Source organism: Pristiophorus japonicus, chromosome 11, assembly GCF_044704955.1.
Source record: "Pristiophorus japonicus isolate sPriJap1 chromosome 11, sPriJap1.hap1, whole genome shotgun sequence".
Classification (NCBI taxonomy): domain Eukaryota; kingdom Metazoa; phylum Chordata; class Chondrichthyes; family Pristiophoridae; genus Pristiophorus; species Pristiophorus japonicus.
In genome coordinates this window covers 193,155,511-193,176,677 of record NC_091987.1, presented here as the reverse complement: position 1 = coordinate 193,176,677, position 21,167 = coordinate 193,155,511, and the positions used below count along the sequence as shown (strand labels likewise).

The following is a 21,167-nucleotide window of genomic DNA, read 5'->3' as shown; positions in this document are numbered from 1 at the left end:
CATATTAGGGGTCAAAATACAAAAAAGTAATAATTCTAACAAATATTACTGAACAAAGTGAGATCCTATTAAAAATAACAATGGTATTTCCAGAGTGACTAGCAATACCACGTTTTATCTTTTGACCAGATTTAAACTGAAATGTAGATCTGGTCTTTCATGTCTGTTTAATTAACTTTAAGCTGCACAAATGCAACGTATGACATTGATTAGTACAGTGACCCATATTTCAACTCCATCAGTCTAACTGGATCTCAGTCGAGTGGGACAGGCTTGTTTGCCCAGCTCGAAGGTCACCAGGCTAAGCTTTCACTCAATACCTTCCTAGAGGTCAGATGTTTGAGTTCAGTTATGGATTATGAAGGGTTGGTAATTCTTGGTGAAGATTGAGAATTAGATTTTAATTGAATACATTTTGTTTGAAGAATGTTTATTTTCATTTTACATATGTCAGAGATAATATTATACGTCCTTGAATTCATTTGTATTTTTTAATTTAATTTTTACTGTTTTGAAACAGGTAAGTAGATTTTTAACTTGCTGCCAGGGGGCAAAACGCATACTGTGGACCACTATAGAAACCCTCGGATTTTTATTTCCTTTCATTTCAATGGAATGAAAATCAGCCAGCTTCTATAATAGACTGCCAACCCACAGTGCCAGTTTTATCCCCAGACTGCAAGTTGTGAATCTACTTCAGCATATTCCTTCTTGCATTGAGCTTTTAGTTATAACAAAGGGTTCTAATTCATCAGTAGCATTTCCAATTCTTCAGTGTGGTTTCTAATTCATCAGAAGAAAGTGAGGTGATCTTATCGAAACGTATAAGATTATGAGTGGGCTTGACACGGTGAATGCAGAGAGGATGTTTCCACTGATGGGGGAGACTAGAACTAGAGGGCATGATCTTAGAATAAGGGGCCACCCATTTTAAACTGAGGTGAGGAGAAATTTCTTCTCTCAGAGGGTTGTAAATCTGTGGAATTCACTGCCTCAGAGAGCTGTGGAAGTTGGGACATTGAATAAATTTGACAGAACTAGACAGTTTCTTAAACGATAAGGGATAAGGGGTTATGGGGAGCGGGCGGGGAAGTGGAGCTGAGTCCATGATCAGATCAGCCATGATCTTATTGAATGGCGGAGCAGGCTCGAGGGGCCGTATGGCCTGCTCCTGTTCCTATTTCTGATATGTTATGTAGTACTGTCTCAGTAACATTTCCAATTCATCATTATAGCTTCCGAAAATTTTGCACGGCAGATTATCCAATCTCTTAACCAGTCTCTTACTGATCTGCTGTCACGGAAACCTGTTGCAGTGTATGTGTGCTTACCACTTCAATACCACAGCCTTTTTTTTGTGTGACTGTCACAATGGTCTTGTGGTCAGTGAATTTAAGGCACATCTAGCACAAACCTGCCCATAATTTGCAACAAAATGATAACTGAATTCATAATTGTCTTTCAGAGAGATATCAGAAAAGATAACTGGGACAAGAAATGGAAAATCAGAACAGCCATGATTTTAAATGGTATACTCCTGCTCCTACATCTTATGTTCTTATGAAGTGTCCCACTGGTGGAGCCAGGAGGTGTTCTTCTGAAGTTGGGGCACAGGCACTTTGTTGGTGCAGAGCAGACACTCCTTTACTGTGAATCTGGACCATGCTGACCGTGTGTTCCAAAGTGGAAAAGGTTCCATTCCCCTGCACTAACTTCCTTAATCGTGATGACGACAAAAAGAACTGGCCAAAAATATAAATAATTTTTAAATCATTAAATATTATGAAATATATCAAACACCACGGAGTGTGTTGCAGTTTATAATCTACTTTTATTATTTACGGACATACAAACATACGAAAATGGCGGGCAGGAAAAGGTCAGTTGGTCCATCAAGCCAGTCCCACACTTTAGATGCTTGGAGCATCTTCTAAAACTTTTCAATGTATCTACTGTCACTCTGTAAGTGTACCCCTCCCCCCCCCCCACTCACCGCTGCTCCCCATAAGGCCCCTCGTCTCCTTTACTGGAAGAGAGGGGCAAGTTTGTGTAGGCTAAAGATGTTTCCAGTGAACATTGCTAGTGTCAACCCATGTTAAGTTCCCTGAAGGTGTGCTTCATCATCATCATAGGCAGTCCCTCGAAACGAGGATGACTTGCTTCCACACTAAAAAGGGATGAGTTCACAGGTGTTTCAATGAAGGACCTAATATTCCAGGTCCCGAACTACATCGTGAAGGGTGGAAGATGCCTGTGCGATTTTTTTTTTTTTTTTTTTTGTAACGTGTGGTGGCTATTGCACACCAGCCACCTCACGGGCTTGACAGAGCTAGGTCTTGGTCCAGTGGCAAGGATTACCCACGATGACTGGAGACCTGCTCTGCTGCACGGATCGAGCGCACACACATATCACAGTATGGGCTGGCCCGTGCTGCCCCTGGGTTCTCGTCTCCTCTGGGCCCCAGTTTCACACCTCTCCTGGGCCCCAGTCACTTCCCTCTATGGAAGTGTGTGCATACTGTGAAGGTGTGCTTACTGACCATCTGTAGCCATAACCACACCGAAAGACTAAAGCTTGGTACATTTTGAATAGAATTATAACATTTTGTGTTCCTCTTTTTGTCTCCAACAGTGATCTGAAGCTGAGGGTGCGGATTTTGATTGATGGAACCTTGATCATCTTCCAAGTCAAGCCTGAAGATTCTGGGAAGTACACCTGTGTACCTAGTAACAGCCTTGGTCGTTCTCCTTCAGCCTCATCTTACTTGACAGTCCAGTGTGAGTGTGGTCTTTGCGGGGAGGGATTGAAGGGCAGGGCATAAGGATTTAACTTGCACTATTTCTATATTCTTAATCAACCACTGAAAATGGTGTGTGGCTTTCATGTCCATTAAAGCCTTGGACTTCAGACTCGAATATTCTGTTTACACTTGCAGCTCCACACCACTGTGAAAATAATGGTTCTAAAATTGCAGTCGGAGGTGTACCTCCAGAGTACCTCCAGAGTACACCTCCGATCCACAAAACATTTCTGAATTTTACTCCTAGGCTGTGGAGAATTCGGGTCTTGGGCCTCCAGGCATACACCTGTGTAAAGGCCCGAGGATCCCAGGGATTCAGGTGATTCAGAAGCGTCCCTGGGAACATGTGGGTCCAGTCCGCCAATGACAAAGGCGGATTCCATTGCAGTAATTTCCGAACGGAATCCCCTCATGACATGCAGTGGAATCCCCAAATAATTAAACAACTTAGACAATTCTAATAAATATAAATGTTCTGATTTTCAAATGTAATGAAAAATATTACACCAAATACAACAAAATGTAATTTCTGAAAAATAATTTTAATCCGGGCCAATATTTGCATAAACTAATTTAAGTATTTGTGCATCCTTTTTTATTTTTAAATGTTTAATTTAAGATTTATAATAACTCTTACACTGATGAAAGCAAGCCCTATGCCTGCTTTTACCAGCTTGTAAGAGTTTTGTGGGCAATTGTTGAGCAAATAGCCCAACTCTCTGCCAGCGAAACTGATTTTCCAGTCTGTCCATTTGATCTGTTGAGGTGTACCTTGACAAACCACCAGAAAATTACGGGGCCTTTCAGAAGGCTTACGACAGCATACGCTGAGTGTATGCCGTCGAAGACACCGCAATTTCTGCCCCAATGTAGAGAAGCCAATGTAGCCACTACTGAACTACCAATGACATTAATCTCACTTGATGATGTGTACTGAACTGTGGAAAGCTTAACAGGGAATTTGCAAGTATAACTGACTGATGAGAATGGCATAGTATTAAGGGATACACTGTATTCCCTTCCAGTTGTCCAACAACACATTTATGTACATCTAAATTAGGTGGAGTGACTCAAATATGATAAATCTGTGCTAAATCAAACACCCATTGTTCTCGCCTGTTTTACGCTATCGTCCAATGTCAAAATTACTGCAATCTATTTGCAGCATAATCTGCAAGAAGGTCCAGTTATCCAACAGGTGGATTTAATAGTCAATCTGTTTAACCAGCAATGGCACTATCAGGGATATCACAGGTCAAAACTCCTTGTGGTCATCTCAGGCCCATTCTGGATATTGAGGATAGGGATTACAAAGAATCATTGGCCTTGTCTCCTCACAGGCCGAAGACCGATCTTGGTTCCCAGACAAAACTGTTAATCAAACCTCCTTCCTCAAAAAGACTTCAAGATGTCAATCACATGGGATGTTTCTTTCAACTATTTCGAATGGTCTGCGATTATTGGAAGTTAACACTTTGTGCAGCCAGCAATCAGGGGCACTGCTTCGAGGTTGGCACCAATGATGCTGCATTCACTAGACATCAGCATGTTAAACTCCGTTAATGCTGCTGTGATCAGCAAGAGGGAATCCAATACCTAACGTAACAGAGAAAAGTTCAATTTATTTTTAGTTTTTTATTCAAGATTGTTAAACAAAATGTTGCTAACATATCGCTTCTGCTGCTAGGCTGTTTTTCATTGATACAAACAAACAACAACCACTTCATTTTGCCAAACACTTCGCTCACATGCTATGTCTAACACGGTCGAGTGTTCCATCACATTTTGTGTTCTTTTATATGCTGGGTCCTGATTTCTTAATTCTTATTGAAAGTGGTTTGTCAGAATGCCAATAAGTTAATTATAAACCGTTGGAAAAAGTCAAATGTTACTATTGTTGACGCTTCTTCCACCCACGGACATAATGCAATCAAAAGTTTTACTTTTCAAAAATCCCTCTTGCTTGAAAGAATTAAAATGCCTACCAGGTGTATGAGAGTGAGGAGAATGAGGCACGGCTGCTGTTTGTTTCAAATGAAGTTCACATTGATGCAAAGCGCATGAATCCATGAGCAACATTCAGTAAAACAGTGGGAGCTCCAATTTGACCCCCGGCCCCACTAATTAGGAATGGTAGCCTAGTGATTGTGGTACTGGACTAGTTAACCAGGGTTTATGAGTTCAAATCTCACCATGGCAATTTATGACATGTGACAAAGCCGGTAAATTGTGGATGACGCCAGGTAAGAAACAGCCATGAATGTTTCTGCTTTGTCATAAAAAAACAACTGGTTCACGAGTGCCCCACCGAGTCTGATCTACCCATGATTCCTGCCCCATACTATGGTTGGCTCCTAATGCCCTTGGGATGAGCAGCAAATACGGCCTTGCCTGTGTCATCCATGTTTAAGAAAGAATATTTTTACAAGTTGAATGATACCAGATTAATTTAAATAAGATTTGTCCTCTAATAATGTTTGTTGGTGCTATTAAGACAATATGAGAATATTAAAACAAAAAGAAGTATGGTTATTGCCCTGCCATTGAGAATCCCGAACTCCATACCCACACAATTAAATTGTACTCTCCACTGAAAAGTCAAATTTCAATAGGTTTGAATCTTGGTCACTGTTCGTTCCACTTTCATCTCCAGAATGTGAAGCTAGACTGACCTTAAATTTAAGTGCAACGGCTGTTGTTTTTGCTTGATTGTTACGTTGGGTTTTACTAAGCTGCCAGGATGCTATTAAAGCAAGCTGTTATATTATTAGCTTGTGATTTAATTTTAGGCTGCTTTGGAACTGCATGTGTACAGCTTGCTGACACCAGCCAGAGATGATCATTGTGCACAAATCCAAAATATTGGTCCAAAGTTTATCTATTTAAAGCAAAAAAAAGCTTACATTTGAATTCTGGCATGTCTACTGGGGGAGGGGAGGAATCTGTCCAATCCAAGGAAATCTGCTGGTATTGTATCTGAAGAAGTGGTGCATCCAATCTGTGATCATCTACTGGGGTATTGATACATTTAATGTTGACGATCTTCGGGGGTTGGGGGGGTAATGCAGCCAATCATTTGAGAGGTCACTGGCTAGACCAGAAATTGGATCTAATCCATGACAATCAACTTGGAGGGGTGGAAAATAGATCCATTTCATGGTTATCAACCGAGCGAGGCAATGGCCCCATTTTGCTCCTTGCTTCCTCCATCCCTTAAGCCAGCATAAGTTGGGCGATGCACTTTATGCACGCACTTGACCTGAGCTCAGCTGAAGCTGGATGTATTTTCGAGCTCAACCCATTTAACTGGCTTGGGAGTGCACCAGGCAAGACCACCAATCAGGGATTCTGTGCCCGCTCCATATTGGGGGGGGGAGAGAGGTTTTATGCTGCTGCAGAGCTTGAAGGCTCAGAGCAGTGTAAACTCTTTGCCCTTTTGTTTTTGCCTACAGAAACAACCCTGCTGCTTTGAGGTAAGGAGAAGTTGCTAGTTGCCCTTTTACAAATCTTCCAGAACCTCGAATGCCCAGTTTTTTGTGCAGTCCGTGGGGCAGAATCCCTGGGAAGTAATGTAAGAGGCATTGGGAAGCCACACCCACATCATTTACATACGATTTAAATACTCCTGCCTGTTACAAACAGGAGCTTCCCGCCCACGTCAGGGATGCCTCATAAAATGCATGATAAACAGGTTGGAGCAACTGCCATCATGGGTCTTTGCCCCTCTTCCTTCTCCTACTGCTCCAGTAACTGATGCACACAGGGTGCTAGGTACAGAAAATTGGAGCTCTCTGTTTTCAATCAATGACAGGGCTGAGGGATGCAGTGTGTTTAATGCACAACAGCTGCGTGTAGTGAGTATTGGACTGTGCTAATAAAACTATGCCCCAATCTCTCAGGCCGCACGAGAGGAGGAGTTGGGGTGGGATTGGGCATGCAAACTCTGACAATGTAATGGGGTGTTGTGTATACCCTCATGTTAGGCGTGTGCAGGGTAGGGTTTCTATGTATGGGCACGTGTTTGATCACTGGTAGGCAATTGGTGCCATATGTTAAACTTTTTGACCCTTTAAGGAGTTTGCCCTCCTTGGAACACACTGACTGCTTCATTAGGAGGATGCAAACCTGAATTTTGAACCTTCTGAATCTGAAGTCCAAATTTCTCCAAATATTAATCTATAAGATAGACCAAGTCCATGAATGACCTCTTCAATAAGCTGGGCAACAGCTGAACCTGGTCACACCTGACTGTCGTGCCTTGTTGTCCCATTCCTGCGGTGTTCTCCCTAAGCTTGTTGATTTCCTCTTTTCATTAACCATACTGCATCAGTGATTCATATTAAAAAGTCACAAACTGCACTGTGGCCCAGCTGATAAATTTAATGTATAGAGTTAAGTAGCAGTGGCCACATCTCTTTCAGTAATTTTGTTCTTGCTCTTTATCACAGACATTTTAGTTCCTCTTCAGTCTAGTTTTTCTTGCTAGTACATGTGCTGCTCACAAGCATCAGGATAACAATCTTCAGAACAATGAGTGTGAGACTTCAGTTTGATTATTAGTTGTTGAATGTTTAGAATGAAATATCACGGTCTCACTCAAGAAAGTAATTACATTTCTTCGTAGCACAGAATATAAATAAGTCTCATTAGCTTTAACTTTGGCTCTAAATCGGATAGATATGAGCTGGAGAGGCAGAAGTACTGACTGCTGCACTTACTGTAATCTCATTACTTCCTCACAGCAGGGAGGTAAAAAAATTAACGGGAGTAGTTTGGCTGACTTCCAAGCCTGGTACCTGGAGCGATGTCCCCCTCTAAAGGCCGAGTATTGTTGATTAAATGTCCCTGTTTGTCCTCACCTGACAGCATTATATTGTGGTTCTGCGTTTCAGCTTTATTGCTGTGTAGCCAGGCCTCGTATAGTGTTCTGCGTAATGGACAGTAACAACTAAGAGATTGGCAATTTTTCGTGCCTAATTAACTTCTTGACTGATTGAACAATTCCTTTTGCTTTCCAACAGTCAACTGAACTGTTCTAAAATAAGATATATCACAATGAAATGTTCCATAACTTACTTGAGGGCCAAAAGCAAAACCCTTGAACTCTTATTGATTTACCTTCAAATATATCGTGCGATTGTCCAAGGCGTTAGCATCATGATTCTGACTGCTGCACTGCACAATGACCTATTCTGTCATCGAGTCAGTCAGGCCTGAACCCCGGTCGTTCAGTTAATCAATGCAGAGTATGATGTGCTAATCCATACTCGTCTGCAAGCTCCCACATCCAATCCCTGCCGTTGGCCATATCAACCGGGGCAGCAATGGGAGAAGGTTGAGAAGACCATCAGGCCCATCAATATTCACCCTGTTAGATGGTGTTAGCTCATGCACCACCCTAACCAATGCCTAGTCACAGTAGCTCCTGGGCGAGGCAAAAAAGAATCTGTGGCCAATTTCAGGAAAACTTCCTCTCCGCATCCCCAAGGCAAGCGAGCAAGTTGCAGGAGAGCATGGTTACCCGCGATGTATCACTAGACGTGCATAACTAACCTTCAGCCCATGAAACTAACTGTGGACACACCTGGGTTTGAACCGTTAACCTCCTGGCTCCTTTCAGGTTAGGAGCGCACAAACCCAATGTGATGAGCTTATTGTTGCTGCTGCTAGTTTTTTCCCCTGTTATATTAAAAACAATCTCAAACTCCTGGGTAATGTTGAAGAGGCAGGATAATTATGAAAGAGTGTTTGGTAACCCTTTTTCATTTATTTTTAACACAAAACAGAATGGCAGATCAAAATGGGATGTATCACCATGTTATTTCAGTGAATTGTCACAATATAATGACACCCAGCTCTTACTATCAATTACTTTTGCTTAAAGACAGTGGGGGCCATTTTAACCAAACCCGCCCATCGGGAAACTGATCGAATCGGGTGCAATGATGGCAGCAATGGGAAAAGGTTGAGAAGACCAGCAGGCTCATCGTTCCGACACAATTTATTTCTCCGTTGAAGTCATAGGAAAGTAATATTGGACAGGATGTAAAGCTAGGGTTGGGCCCGATCCCGTCAGTATTCCCCCCGGAGAGTTTGGTTAAAATTGCCCCCAGTATCTCTTCAACACAGCTACCACCTTACATGGTTGCCTCAAACCTCGCTGCGTTATCTCAGAGCTCACAGTTACCGACCGAGACACACACGCTTCAAAAAAGTAGAGATTATAATTGAATCACAATAATGGACTTGTAATTGTAATTCGTGGCAGTAGTTTTGATTGAATAATTTGACCCACTTTGCAATTCACACTTACAACCTAATGTACTCTCACACATTCAGAACTACTGAATATACACAAAGCAGCCATCAGTCTCACAGCAAGCATTCAATTCCTAAGGTGTTGCTTGTGTTATTTTTAAGAAGCGATATACAAAAGTAGGGAAAGCTGGGAATCTATGGACAAATGGCTGTGTATATAAATGGCTGTGGGAGAGAAGTTTCACTAGGTTGATTCCAGAGATGAGGGGTTTGACTTATGAAGATAGGTTGGGCCTATACTCATTGGAGTTAAGAAGAATGGGAAGTGATCTTATCGAAACATATAAGATAATAACGGGGCTAGACAAGGTGGATGCAAAGAAGATATTTTCACTCATAGGGGAAACTAAAACTAGGGGACATAGTCTCTGAATAAGGGGCCGCCCATTTAAAACTGAGCTGAGGAGGAATTTCTTCTCTGAGGGTTGTAAATCTATGCAATTCTCTGCCCCAGAGAGCTGTGGAGGCTGGGTCATTGAATATATTTAAGGTGGAGATAGACATATTTTTGAGCAATAAGGGAATAAAGAGTTATGGGGAACGGGCAGGGAAGTGGAGCTGAGTCCATGATCAGATCAGCCATGATCATATTGAATGGCGGAGCAGGGTGGAGGGGCCGTATGGCCTACTCCTGCTCCTATTTCTTGTATGCAGCTGAAGAAAGATACAATACAAAATCTATAGTATAACTGACTATTGTATTTATAACTAGCTTGGGTCTTTTTCTCTGTATATACACGAGTAAGAACAAAGCAAAAAACACTGGTATTTTGTCATGTACGCACTAAAAAACCCACAAAGAAACATATGGTGTGTAGGAACCATCTAATCATGACACAGGAAGACAACAGATTCGGCCCTCAATTTAAGATTTGACCCCAGCTTGTTTGTTATTTTTCAGATCCAGCACGAGTTGTCAACATGCCTGCCATCATTTATCTGCCAGTTGGAATGCCTGGATATATCAAGTGCCCGGTGGATGCCGATCCTCCGGCAACACAAGTCAAGTGGACCAAAGATGGACGACCACTTAGGATTGAAAAGGTAAACTGTAGGATTTATGGGCAACAGCTTGAGTTTGTACTGAGGACCATAGTGTGAGATCCAGTGACTGGATGGCCCATGCTAAGTTGATGACATTTACTCTGCTTTGCCAAAGTCAAACATTTGAGTCTCAAGAGATAAATAGATTAATAAATAAAGAAATTATTGACCCAGAAATTGCGGCCGGAGGCTTCCCGTGGGCGGATGCGTCCGACCGCAAACATTTTTACGAATGTACCTGGTGGTCCCGGAGGAATGAATACTTTGGCTCCGAGGCCTAGATGCGCAGCGGCTCACGTATCCCATCAGCGTAAGCGTGTCACTGGGATCACATGGGCCTGGTCCACCAATGGACATGGAGTATTCTCATTGATAGTAATGGTGAGTTCCATTTGTACGGAGCTCCCATTACCATGAATGGGAATACCCCAAAACACCGAAACACAATGCATAAATTTTAAAAAAAATCTCACCTATTTAAAATTAATTGAAATTGAATGTTTTAGAAAAAATATATTTTTTTGATTTTTTTTAATATGTTTTAATAGGGTTAAAAATAAACTTACCTTAATGGACAGGGTTTTTAACATAAAAATGAGTGATAAAATTTAACACTTCTATCGTTTAAAACTCTTGAGTCCCGAGTTTGGTGAAACCCAAGTTCCGCCCAAGTACCATCCAAAGGACCGCTAAGACCATGATGGTTCTTTGGGCAGAGGTTTGGTGAAAAAATATGGGAAAGACCGCCCGGCGGCAAAAATGGGCCTTGCACACCAATTCTGGGCGGCAAATGCGATCCTTGGCAAAGTACCGCCGAGGATAGAATGGGTAAAATAAAACATTTTCACAACAATAAAAAAAAAACTCCAGAAATCCTTCAGGAGACCCCATCCACCTAAATTCCTGCAGAAGAAATAAAGAAAAGAAGTGGACTAACCTTTTCTTGCAGGTCTTCATACTTACCGTTGAGGTCAGACCTGCCTCCATGCGGCAGTCTTTTCCCCTGCTGGAGCAGAGGACCGCCCGGAATAAACTGGGGACTCAGTGGGCGGGAGGACTCTTGCCCAGCAGTCTTCTCTCCCCGCCGGCAGGAGGACCTGACCAAACTCGCTCGGAGGAGAGAGCACCCAAAAACCATCGACACCGCCGAGAAAACTCGGCGGCAGCCATCAGTGAGTCGACCAAACTCTGGCCCTTACGCTTTTAACAGGCGTAAAAGTTTTAAGGACATTCTCTGCCCACGGAGGCCCTTTACTTTCGTATGCGTTAATAAATTTTGACAGATCGCAAGTGCCGGATCTAAACTCGGAACTTGCGGGGCCTCTTCAGGCGGGTGTGCAATTTGCGGCCCAATGTAATTCAAAAATAAATATTTCCTCATACATTACAGCAGTGGTGCTCATAATATGGCCCAGACCAGATATGATCTGCCTCTTCTACATTCATGACCCTCACACAATTGTGGCTCCACATATCCCTGGATCTCAATTCCCAGCCTACCCCATTATGGGTATGGTGACTGAATTTGCATTGAGTATTATTTCCCCTCTCTTTCTTGATCTCCAGCAAAATAAGCTGAGGAAATTTGATTCCTGGGATGAGAGGGTTGTCCTATGAGGAGAGATTGTGTAGATTGGGCCTATAATCTCTAGAGTTTAGAAGAATGTGAGGTGATCTCATTGAAACATATAAGATTCTGAGGGGGAGTGACAGAATAGATGCTGAGATTATTTCCCCTGGCTCCAGAGTCTAGAACTAGGGGGCATAGTCTCAGGAAATGGAGTCGACCATTTAAGACTGAGATGAGGAGGAATTTCTTCACTCAAAAGGTTGTGAATCTTTGGAATTCTCTACCCCAAAGGGCTGTGGATGCTGATTCGTTGAGTATATACAAGGCTGAGATAAATAGGTTTTTGGATTCTTGAGGAATCAAGGAATATAGAGATTGGGCAGGAAAGTGGAGTTGAGGTCGAAGATCAGCCATGATCTTATTGAATATTGGAGCAGATACAAGGGGCCATATGCCCTGTTCCTGCTCCTAATTCTTATGCTTTTATGATTGGGGAAAAAATTCTCTCAATTTCCATCGATCAATTTATGGGCTGTGTTAAAATAGAACTATTGATTATATTGTTTTTTTTCCCTCTTTCTGTGGGCAAGTGTTTAGCCTCCCTATGGAAACTATCCATGATGGGACAATCAGGAAATTGTGTGTGTTTTATGGATACAGGTGTATTTCCCATCACTCTGGTGCGGCTTATTGCAATAGTGACCCTTAACCAAAAGCGTGTGAGCAACAGTGCCGTACTGCATCTTGCTCAAAGCTGAGCTGCTACAGAAAGTAGTTTGTTATACATTGGGGCAGAAATCATTCGACGGTAATGATAATGCAGAACCTTGTCAGACATGACCGCAGGGTGCGGAATCAATGCTGCAAGGTTGTAGCCGTATTTCTGATAGTGAGGCTCAGAGCCTCACAGTTTCTGCCCTATTATTCTTTCTGAGGACACCAGTGAATCAAGTACAAAGTTCACATCGACCAAAATCTGTTTCGAAATGGTATTCAGAAGGGATGGGGTGCATAAATGGACCACCCAGTATGATGGTAAGTCACACTGACCAGACATCTCCAATGCCCAGTCTGTGCTGGTCTCAGCTTGCATCGATTGACCTCCCTGCTCTTGGGCTGGTGAGAGGAAGAATTAGCCAGGCTGGACGTCAGCCTCTTCTGCAAAGTATGCGGGTGCGGACATCTGCCAACAGGTCAAAACTGTCTCAGCTCTGATGCTCTCCAGGAGCAAGTCGCTTGCAGACGCTTGCATGTGAAGAGTGGTCACTAAGGGCGAAGTATCAGAGGATTGTTGGTGCAATTGAAACTACCCCAGCAATGGTCAATGTTTTCAGGAGCAAAGAGGAGAGAGCAAAGGTTGGTGACAAGGTTGAAACTAAATGGTGCAGGTCTTGAATGAGTGTCTAAACAGTGGAGCAAACAACATGGGTGTTTGATTACTTTTATTCTTAAATTCTTATTCTGATTCACAAATCATTTAAATTAATACAATTATTTACACTTAGTGGAAAACCTGGATTATTTAATTATCACCATGGCCACTCAAGTAACAGGCTACAATTTCTAATTTAAAGTTTCTGTGTGGGTTGCGACATTTCATTTCAAATTACATTGTCGGGTTCTATCTATCGGCAAACCCATCATAAATTCGACAACATTTAACTGCAGTGCCTGTTACACATGTAGATGGCTCTGCGACAGAAATGTTTAATGTTAACTTCACGTAACGTTAGATCCTGAATAAATACTTGCCAAATGGCAGGTTAAGAATAAATAGCCAAAAAGCCATTTCCGTCTAGCTGCAGTTGCAGTCTGTGGCCAGCACGTGTCACTGTGGAGCAGCCTGACGTTTTAACCAGCAGCCATTTTGGTAAAGGAAGGTAAGCAAAAATGTTGATTGTGAAATTATTTTCCTCTCAGGGCACTCCAAGATCCCTTCAAACTTACTCCGCTGGCACTCTAGTGTTTAGACCTTTTGTTACAATGGAAAAAATATTGCCACATGCACTATCTCTCTCCCAAACACGATCCCTAAATTGCAATCCACCCTTGTCCATTTGATTGTCAATGTCAGCTGTGGCTCAGTGGGTAGCACTCTCACCTCTGAATCAGAAAGTTGTGGGTTTAAGTCTCACTCCAGGGACTTGAGTACAAAAAATCTAGGCTGACATTCCAGTGCAGTGCTGCACTATCGGAGGTGCCGTCTTTCAGATGAAACGTTAAACCGGGGCCCTGTCTGCTCTCTTAAGTGGACATAAAAGATACCATGGCATTATTTTGAAGAAGAGCAGGGGAGTTATTCCCGGTGTCCTGGCCAATTTATCCCTCAAGCAACATAACAAAAAAATCAGATTTTCTGGTCATTATCACATAGCTGTTTGTAGGAGCTTGCTTCTGTGCAAATTCAAATTGGCTGCCGTGTTTCCCACATTACAACAGTGACTACACTCCAAAAGTACTTAATTGACTTTAAAGCGCTTTGAGATGTCTGGTGGTCGCGAAAGGCGCTATATTAATTAAATTCTTTATGATTGCCAACTCAGTGGCTCCCTTTCCATGGTGTTGCCACCAATCACTGCCACCAACATTATGGTATCCACATCTCAACCCGCAGAGCGACCAGGGAAATGCGAGCTATTGCCCGCGAATTCACGGAGGTGGGGCGGGGGGAGGAGGTAGCCAGAGAGTGAGAGAGAGATGCTGGTATACAAAACACTCTTTCTCTTTCCCCCCCCCACCCACCCCCGAAACACTCTTTCTTCCCCCCACCCCACCAAAATACTCTTTCTCTCCCCAACCCCCCCCTGCCCAAAACTCTCCTCCTCCCTCCAATCAAAACTCTCGAGCATAACCAATAAATAAAAAATAAAATCGAAGTTCTATCTCGCCCGGGAACTCAACGGGCCAGCCGGCCGGTGCGGGAGGCCACTCGGCCGGGGATAGGGTGTGGCGAGATCAGGGTATCCCTTCGGCCTGGGATAGGGGCTGCAAGCATCGGGTCCTGCTCACAGCCCGCAGGACACGCTGGGAGGGCAGGAGCATGTGCGCAGACGTCACTGCGCATGCGCGCAGATGCCGGCACTGTTTTCGGCGCTGGCCTGTTGCTCCGCCCCCCCCACTTCAGAATGCACACCACGCCGGGATTCTGGGGACTTGGAAGAGCGGCCAGGATTTTTTTCCGCCGCCGTTTCCAGCACGCAAAGTCGCCACACTTAAGGTAAGTGCGCCGAAAGAAAGGGTTGGGCAAAGTTTGGCCCATAGAATGCATAGCAGTGAGCTGGCAGAACCACTCTGCCTACTTTCCACACCAAATTTACTTCACTTAATCACAACTCGCCCTATAGTTGTCTCTCACCTCAGCAGGGCATCCTTGGAAGGAAACCAAAGTTCTGCACAATATTAGAAGCATTACCATTTTGTCCTCAACAATTTGCCATAGTACGAGGCGGCTTATGCCAACCTTTCCCTTCAAGATTAGATTGTTTTCTACCATAAGGCATCTGGTGCGCCCATCCAACTGAGAAGTGACGACTATCGTGCCAAGTGTAACTGGCACTTACTAATGTCAATTACTCCAATTCTTGAATCCGTTCCCATTAGGTTGCAAAATGAAAATTTTACCTTCTGTGCTGCCAGGTTCCATCTCATCTCTCAGCTGGAGATTTAAATCTGATCTGTAACTAACAGATAGCAACAGATCACTCAACATTGCAGTATTGTTAAAAAGTATTGGGAAGCCATTTTTAAATAGTAAGAATTATTCCAAAGGTATGAGGGTTGCAAATGAACAGCAAATATATCATGTGTTATATATAGTCGCCTACTTTGCTCAGGGCAGGAGTATTCCTTAATGCTTACTTACCCGATTCAGACACGCATAATTAATAAACTTGTTTTGCACCTTAAGAACTACAGAATATTCATTAACTCTTCAGCGCTTTTGTAATCTACTCTGAATTGAAATGGAACAGTTTATTCCATGGATCTCAATTTATTGTAGCGTCCCAATGGACATTGTACCAGTCTACTGCTGGTATCGTGCACTTCATATCAGTTCTTGATAGTTGCCAAAGGGAATCAGGAGTGACATTTTGCCAATTGTTAAAACATCGAAGGGCCTATTTTCCCATTTCTATTGTGCTGAGCCAAAGTCGCACAAATAAAGGCAAAGTGTCGACATGCACAAGCAGCTGACCTTTCCACCGTGTGATTAGCACTCTGGTATTAAGCCAATTAGTTTGTAGGCAATCGTACAGTGTCAGCGGCCATATTGAAAAATGCATTGACTGGAAAAAATGGCCGCAGGGCTTGATCCAACATATAAATGGTCAATTGGCGTTATTTTAAATAGTCCGATTTTTTTTTTCAGTATTCAAACTCATGCCCATAAGATAATAAAATGAACACCCTACTTTCTATGCTGTCTCGGCTGGAATGTGAATCTGAACTTTATTTTTGTGAACTTTAAATAAACATGTTGCTGGTTGCCAATGGTTACAGGAATATATTTTGGCTTTGCAACCGTTAACTGAAATACAAAGCTAAGTGATCCTTAAATCAGGTGCTGTTCTTCCTTTGCTGTGGTTGGACCAAAGAAGAACACTCAAACATGGGTTTTTGCTGCATCAGACCCACCAGATAACAATAGGCCCACTCGAGTTATCCCTAAAGCCCTATCTTTTGGTCATTCAAGTTGTTTTTGGAGTAGGAGACACAGAGATACGTAGAAAGAAAGACATTGGCCCCGAAATTGACTTCCTGCACCCGGCCCGGAAATCCCACCCCCGATGTGGAATTGGGCCGTATGCCCCTCAAAAGAAGCGGAGCACTGTCTCTGGCACTCCTCTTCCTTTGGTGGAGGAGGCCAGCACCACATGGAGCACCCACGTAGCGCTAATGCACTACAACACCCCTCCGCTTTAATTAAAGGGGAGGGCAGCTGCGCACCCTGCAGGCCCTTTGGTGGCCGCAAAGAGGTCGGCACGCACTGCGATGACATAATCAGTGGTTACCCACCAGCCCAGGGCGCTAATCGTGGGGAGCAGCGCTGCCAGGGTAGCACCCCCAAAACCTCTGGGACAATTTCTCCGGAGGCACTAGTGACCGCCTCCCCTAGGCGAAAACACCATTGCGCCCCATCAGCGCCCCCCGGAGGCACTAAAGGGACTATAAAAAGGGGCAATTTCAGCCCCATTGTGTTTATATTACGCCTCAGGCCATCTCCAAGCATCTCGCAGCTGATTAATTACATTTGACGTGTTGTCACTGCTGTTTCCCAGGCAAATGCAGCAGCCAGTTTTGCACAGCAAGGTCTCTGAAACAACATTGAGCTGAATGACCACTTCATCTGTTTCTCTGGTATTGAATGATGGATGAATCTTGGCCAGGACACCACGAAAACTCCCTGCTCTTCAAAAGAAAGGTGCCGTGGGATCTTTCATGTCCAGCTGAACAGACAGAAGGGGCTTGAGTGTAACATCTCATTTGAAGTTTCAGTCTAGAGTATGTGATCTGGTACTACAGTGGGGCTTGACCTACAACCTCTGACCCAGAAGTGAGAGTGTTAACAACCGAGCCAAGCTGACACTTGATAGGATTTACACCAACGGTAGGCACGGCTTAACGAGGAAATCCTGCCTTTGAACTGAAAGAACTTCTACCACAGTAGGGTGTGCACCTGACACAAAATCTATCTGGCACCTGACACAAGATCTATCTAGCACAAAATCTAGCTGATGCAACAATATTAAAAGACTTGCTAAAATACTGCTTTACTAGGGTGTTCTGCTTGTATCCTAGTTGGTTGGTTTTCATCATTTGCAGTAACTTTTTCCGGCAGTTTCACGGTTGGAATTTACTCAATGACGGGACCATCACATTGGAGGAATCTACAGAAGAAGCTCTTGGCACTTACACCTGTGTGCCTTACAATACTCTAGGTACCATGGGACAATCTACCCCTGCTCGACTGGTGCTTAAGGTAAACTCAAACTGATTAATCCATTCTCGTCTAGAGCTTAATGGAATAAGATTTTCTTTGCTCACACAGACAACCATCTGCAGTGCTCATTAGTTCAATTAAAATGGAAGCTCTGAATTCAGGGTCCGTGTGAAATGATGAATGTACATTATTCAGAAGCTAGGCTGTTGAAATATATCACCAGCTACAGTTACAAATGACAAATTGTTAACGTTTAAAGGATCCTCTCAAACTAATAATGTTCAATGGTTAAGAATACTCTGTTTTCTTGTCCAATTTGTCTTGCTCAGCTTCTTTACATTAGTGTGTTTGTAAAGCTTAAAAGAACAAATGAAAAGCAATGCATGGGACACTCATGAGATGTGGTGGATCTGGGTTGAGTATAGCTCATGCAACAATTGAGAAAGAGTGTCCATTCACTCCCATATGGTGCTGCGTGGCTCAATGTTGTCTCGGCAGCAATTCCTATACATGTACAATATACAGCTAGTTGCATTGCACACCCCAGAACTCAGAAGAGCTAATATATGTGAGAGGGCCAGTCCCATTCATGGAAAAACCATCATCCATGTACAACAGTCATAGAAATGTACAGAGTGCCATAGATTAGCACCAAAAAACTGCTACTGTAATCTGTTGACCTCGATAGAAATATGGTTGGTGACTGTCCTCTGGAATTGAATATCGCTCCCATACGATACACATGTGATATCTGGCTGTAAGAATTAGGTATAGCATAGGTGAAAGAAAAACAATCCCTTGTTTTTCCATTACAAGCCAAAGGAGGTCAAAATGTAACAACTGATTCCTTTACTTCATAATCTTCAACTGGCTTACTATAAATAGTAGATGGTCAACTCTTTTGGAAAAGTGACCAGCTTTTTTAATGTTGCGAGACCGAGGTGAAGGGTTAAGGTTCATGGTGCTGGACACCACCAAGGTTGAAAACAGTAGGAGAGAAGACTAGCATAAGTTAAGTAATGATTAGGTGACTCCATTTGGCATTCTTTTAACTTTTATCACACACAGATCTTGAAATATGAAATGCTTGCAATTTTTATTCAATGCAGCGAACAGAATGTACCGGAATACAGGAAGTTAAGTAATGATTAAGCTACTCTTGGCTTTTAAACTACATGTACATGGGTACGGTAGCATAGTGGTTATGTTACTGGTCTAGCAATCTAGAAGCCTGACCTAATAATCTGGAGATGTGAGTTCAAATCCCACCTGGCAGTTATGGAATTTAAATTCAGTTAATTAAATAAAAAGCTAGTATCAGTAATGGTGACATTTTTGTTGTTGTAAAAACCCAACTAGGTCACTAATGTCCTTTTGGGAAGGAAATCTGGCCGATATGTGACTCCAGACCCACAGCAATGTGTTTGACTCTTAACTGCCCTCTGAAATGGCGCAGCAAACCACTCAGTTGTACCTGAGTGCTGCAGTATAGTGGGACCTGGAGGTACTTGTGCATGAAACACAAAAGGTGAGTATGCAGGTGCAGCAAGTGATCAGAAAGGCCAATGGAATCTTGGCCTTTATTGCAAAGGGGATGGAGTATAAAAGCAGGGAAGTCTTGCTACAGTTGTACAGGGTATTGGTGAGGCCTTTTTGGTTTCCATATTTACGAAAGGATATACTTGCTTTGGAGGCAGTTCAGAGAAGGTTCACAAGGTTGATTCCAGAGATGAGGCGGTTGACTTATGAGGAACGGTTGAGTAGGTTGGGCCTCTACTCATTGGAATTCAGAAGAATGAGAGGTGATCTTATCGAACTGTATAAGGTTATGAGGGGGCTTGACAACGTGGATGCAGAGAGGATGTTTCCACTGATAGGGGAGACTAGAACTTGAGGGCATAATCTTAGAATAAGGGGCCGCCCATTTAAAACTGAGATGAGGAGAAATTTATTTTCTCAGAGGGTTGTAAATCTGTGGAATTCGCTGCCTCAGAGAGCTGTGGAAGCTGGGACATTGAATAAATTTAAGACAGAAATAGACAGTTTCTTAAAATAAGGGAATAAGGGGTTATGGAGAGTAGGCAGGGAAGTGGACCTGAGTCCATGATCGGATCAGCCATGATCATATTAAATGGCGGAGCAGGCTCGAGGGGCTGTATGGCCTTCTCCTCCTCCTATTTCTTATGTTCTTATGAGAAAGTCAGCACTGTGGGAGTACGTTCACCACATGGCTCACCATGACCATGACCAGGGCAATTAGAGATGGTCAATAAATGCGGGCTATGTCAGCGACGCCCACATCCAATGAATGAATAAGAAAACTGAGAATAGTAAGCAATTCCATAGTTATGAGGGACAGCGTGAGCCGGTTCAGGAGAGCGATGACTTGGAGTTAGGCGACTGGATTGTAAGTCACCTTAATCCAAATCGCTGATCGGAGGAGTATGGGCAAGTACAGCAGGAGAGGCAGCAAGCAGCAGAGGAGCGGCGAGGTTGGGATGAAGGAGCGGTGAGAGATTGAGGAGCGATGTAGTCGGGGCCCAGGAGAGGCGAGAGTTCGGGGCCCAAAAGAAGCGAGGGCCCAGGGGCAGCACGGGCCAGCCCACACTGCGATATGTGTGCGCGCTAGGTCCGTGCAGCAGAGCTGGTCTCCAGCCATCCTGGCTAACCCTTGCCACTGGACCAAGACCTATCTCTGTCAAGCTCGTGTGGTGGCTGGTGTGAAACGGCCATCACACGTTAAAAAAATCCTCGCACAGGCATCTTCCACCCTTCAGGATTTAGTTCGCGACCTGGAATATTAGGTCCTTCATTGAAACATCTGTGAACTCATCCCTTTTTGGCGTGGAAGCAAGTCACCCTCGATACGAGGGACCGCCTAAGAGATGAGGTCATGGTACAGACAAGAGTAGGACGCTGCAACACAGTGAAGATGCAGAAAGGAGGGTAACTGTGTCGGGAGACTTTTTGAAGGATTAAGGAAGGAAACTACTTTTCCTGTACCTTCCATATTCCTGTACTTTCTGTCCGATACATAGAATGAAAATTGCAAGCATTTCATATTTCAAGATCTGTGTGCGATAAAAGTTAAAAGAACGCCAAATGAAAAGATCTGGGCATTTGAAAGCTTAATACATCTGAAAGGTAGAAATACCATCCCATTAAACACCTTTTGATGTGGAACTTGACTGTTGATTCAGTCTCTTAGCTTTGAGGTTCTCCTGAAGAATGTAGCCCGGTGGGTCGTGGTGCAGGGTGGGGATGGTCCATGATAACAGAATGCTGGATTCTAACCATCACCGAGCAGTTCTCGACAATTAGTGTGTGTGTTCTTCAAGGCTTTTTCCTTCAAAGCCTGCCTTCGCTTGCAGCCTCTGATTAAGCACTGACTGGAATCTTTCAGGAGAAATGTTACCTATTAATTGGTAATGAGTTTGAGCGAGCCTCAGCTAATCACCGCGATGCAATGAGACCTACCGGAGCATCAGAATAT

The 21,167-nt window shown here is 43.4% G+C and overlaps 1 protein-coding gene across 1 annotated transcript in view; it reads left to right on the top strand.

The window, feature by feature from the left end:
* igsf9bb (immunoglobulin superfamily, member 9Bb) overlaps nt 1–21,167 on the top strand; it is a 777,241-nt gene that overhangs the window by 657,519 nt on the left and 98,555 nt on the right. The window contains exons 7-9 of the mRNA XM_070894384.1: nt 2,633–2,778; nt 10,021–10,163; nt 17,573–17,713. Coding sequence (XP_070750485.1) covers nt 2,633–2,778; nt 10,021–10,163; nt 17,573–17,713 — 430 coding nt within the window. The remainder of the gene's footprint in view (nt 1–2,632; nt 2,779–10,020; nt 10,164–17,572; nt 17,714–21,167) is intronic.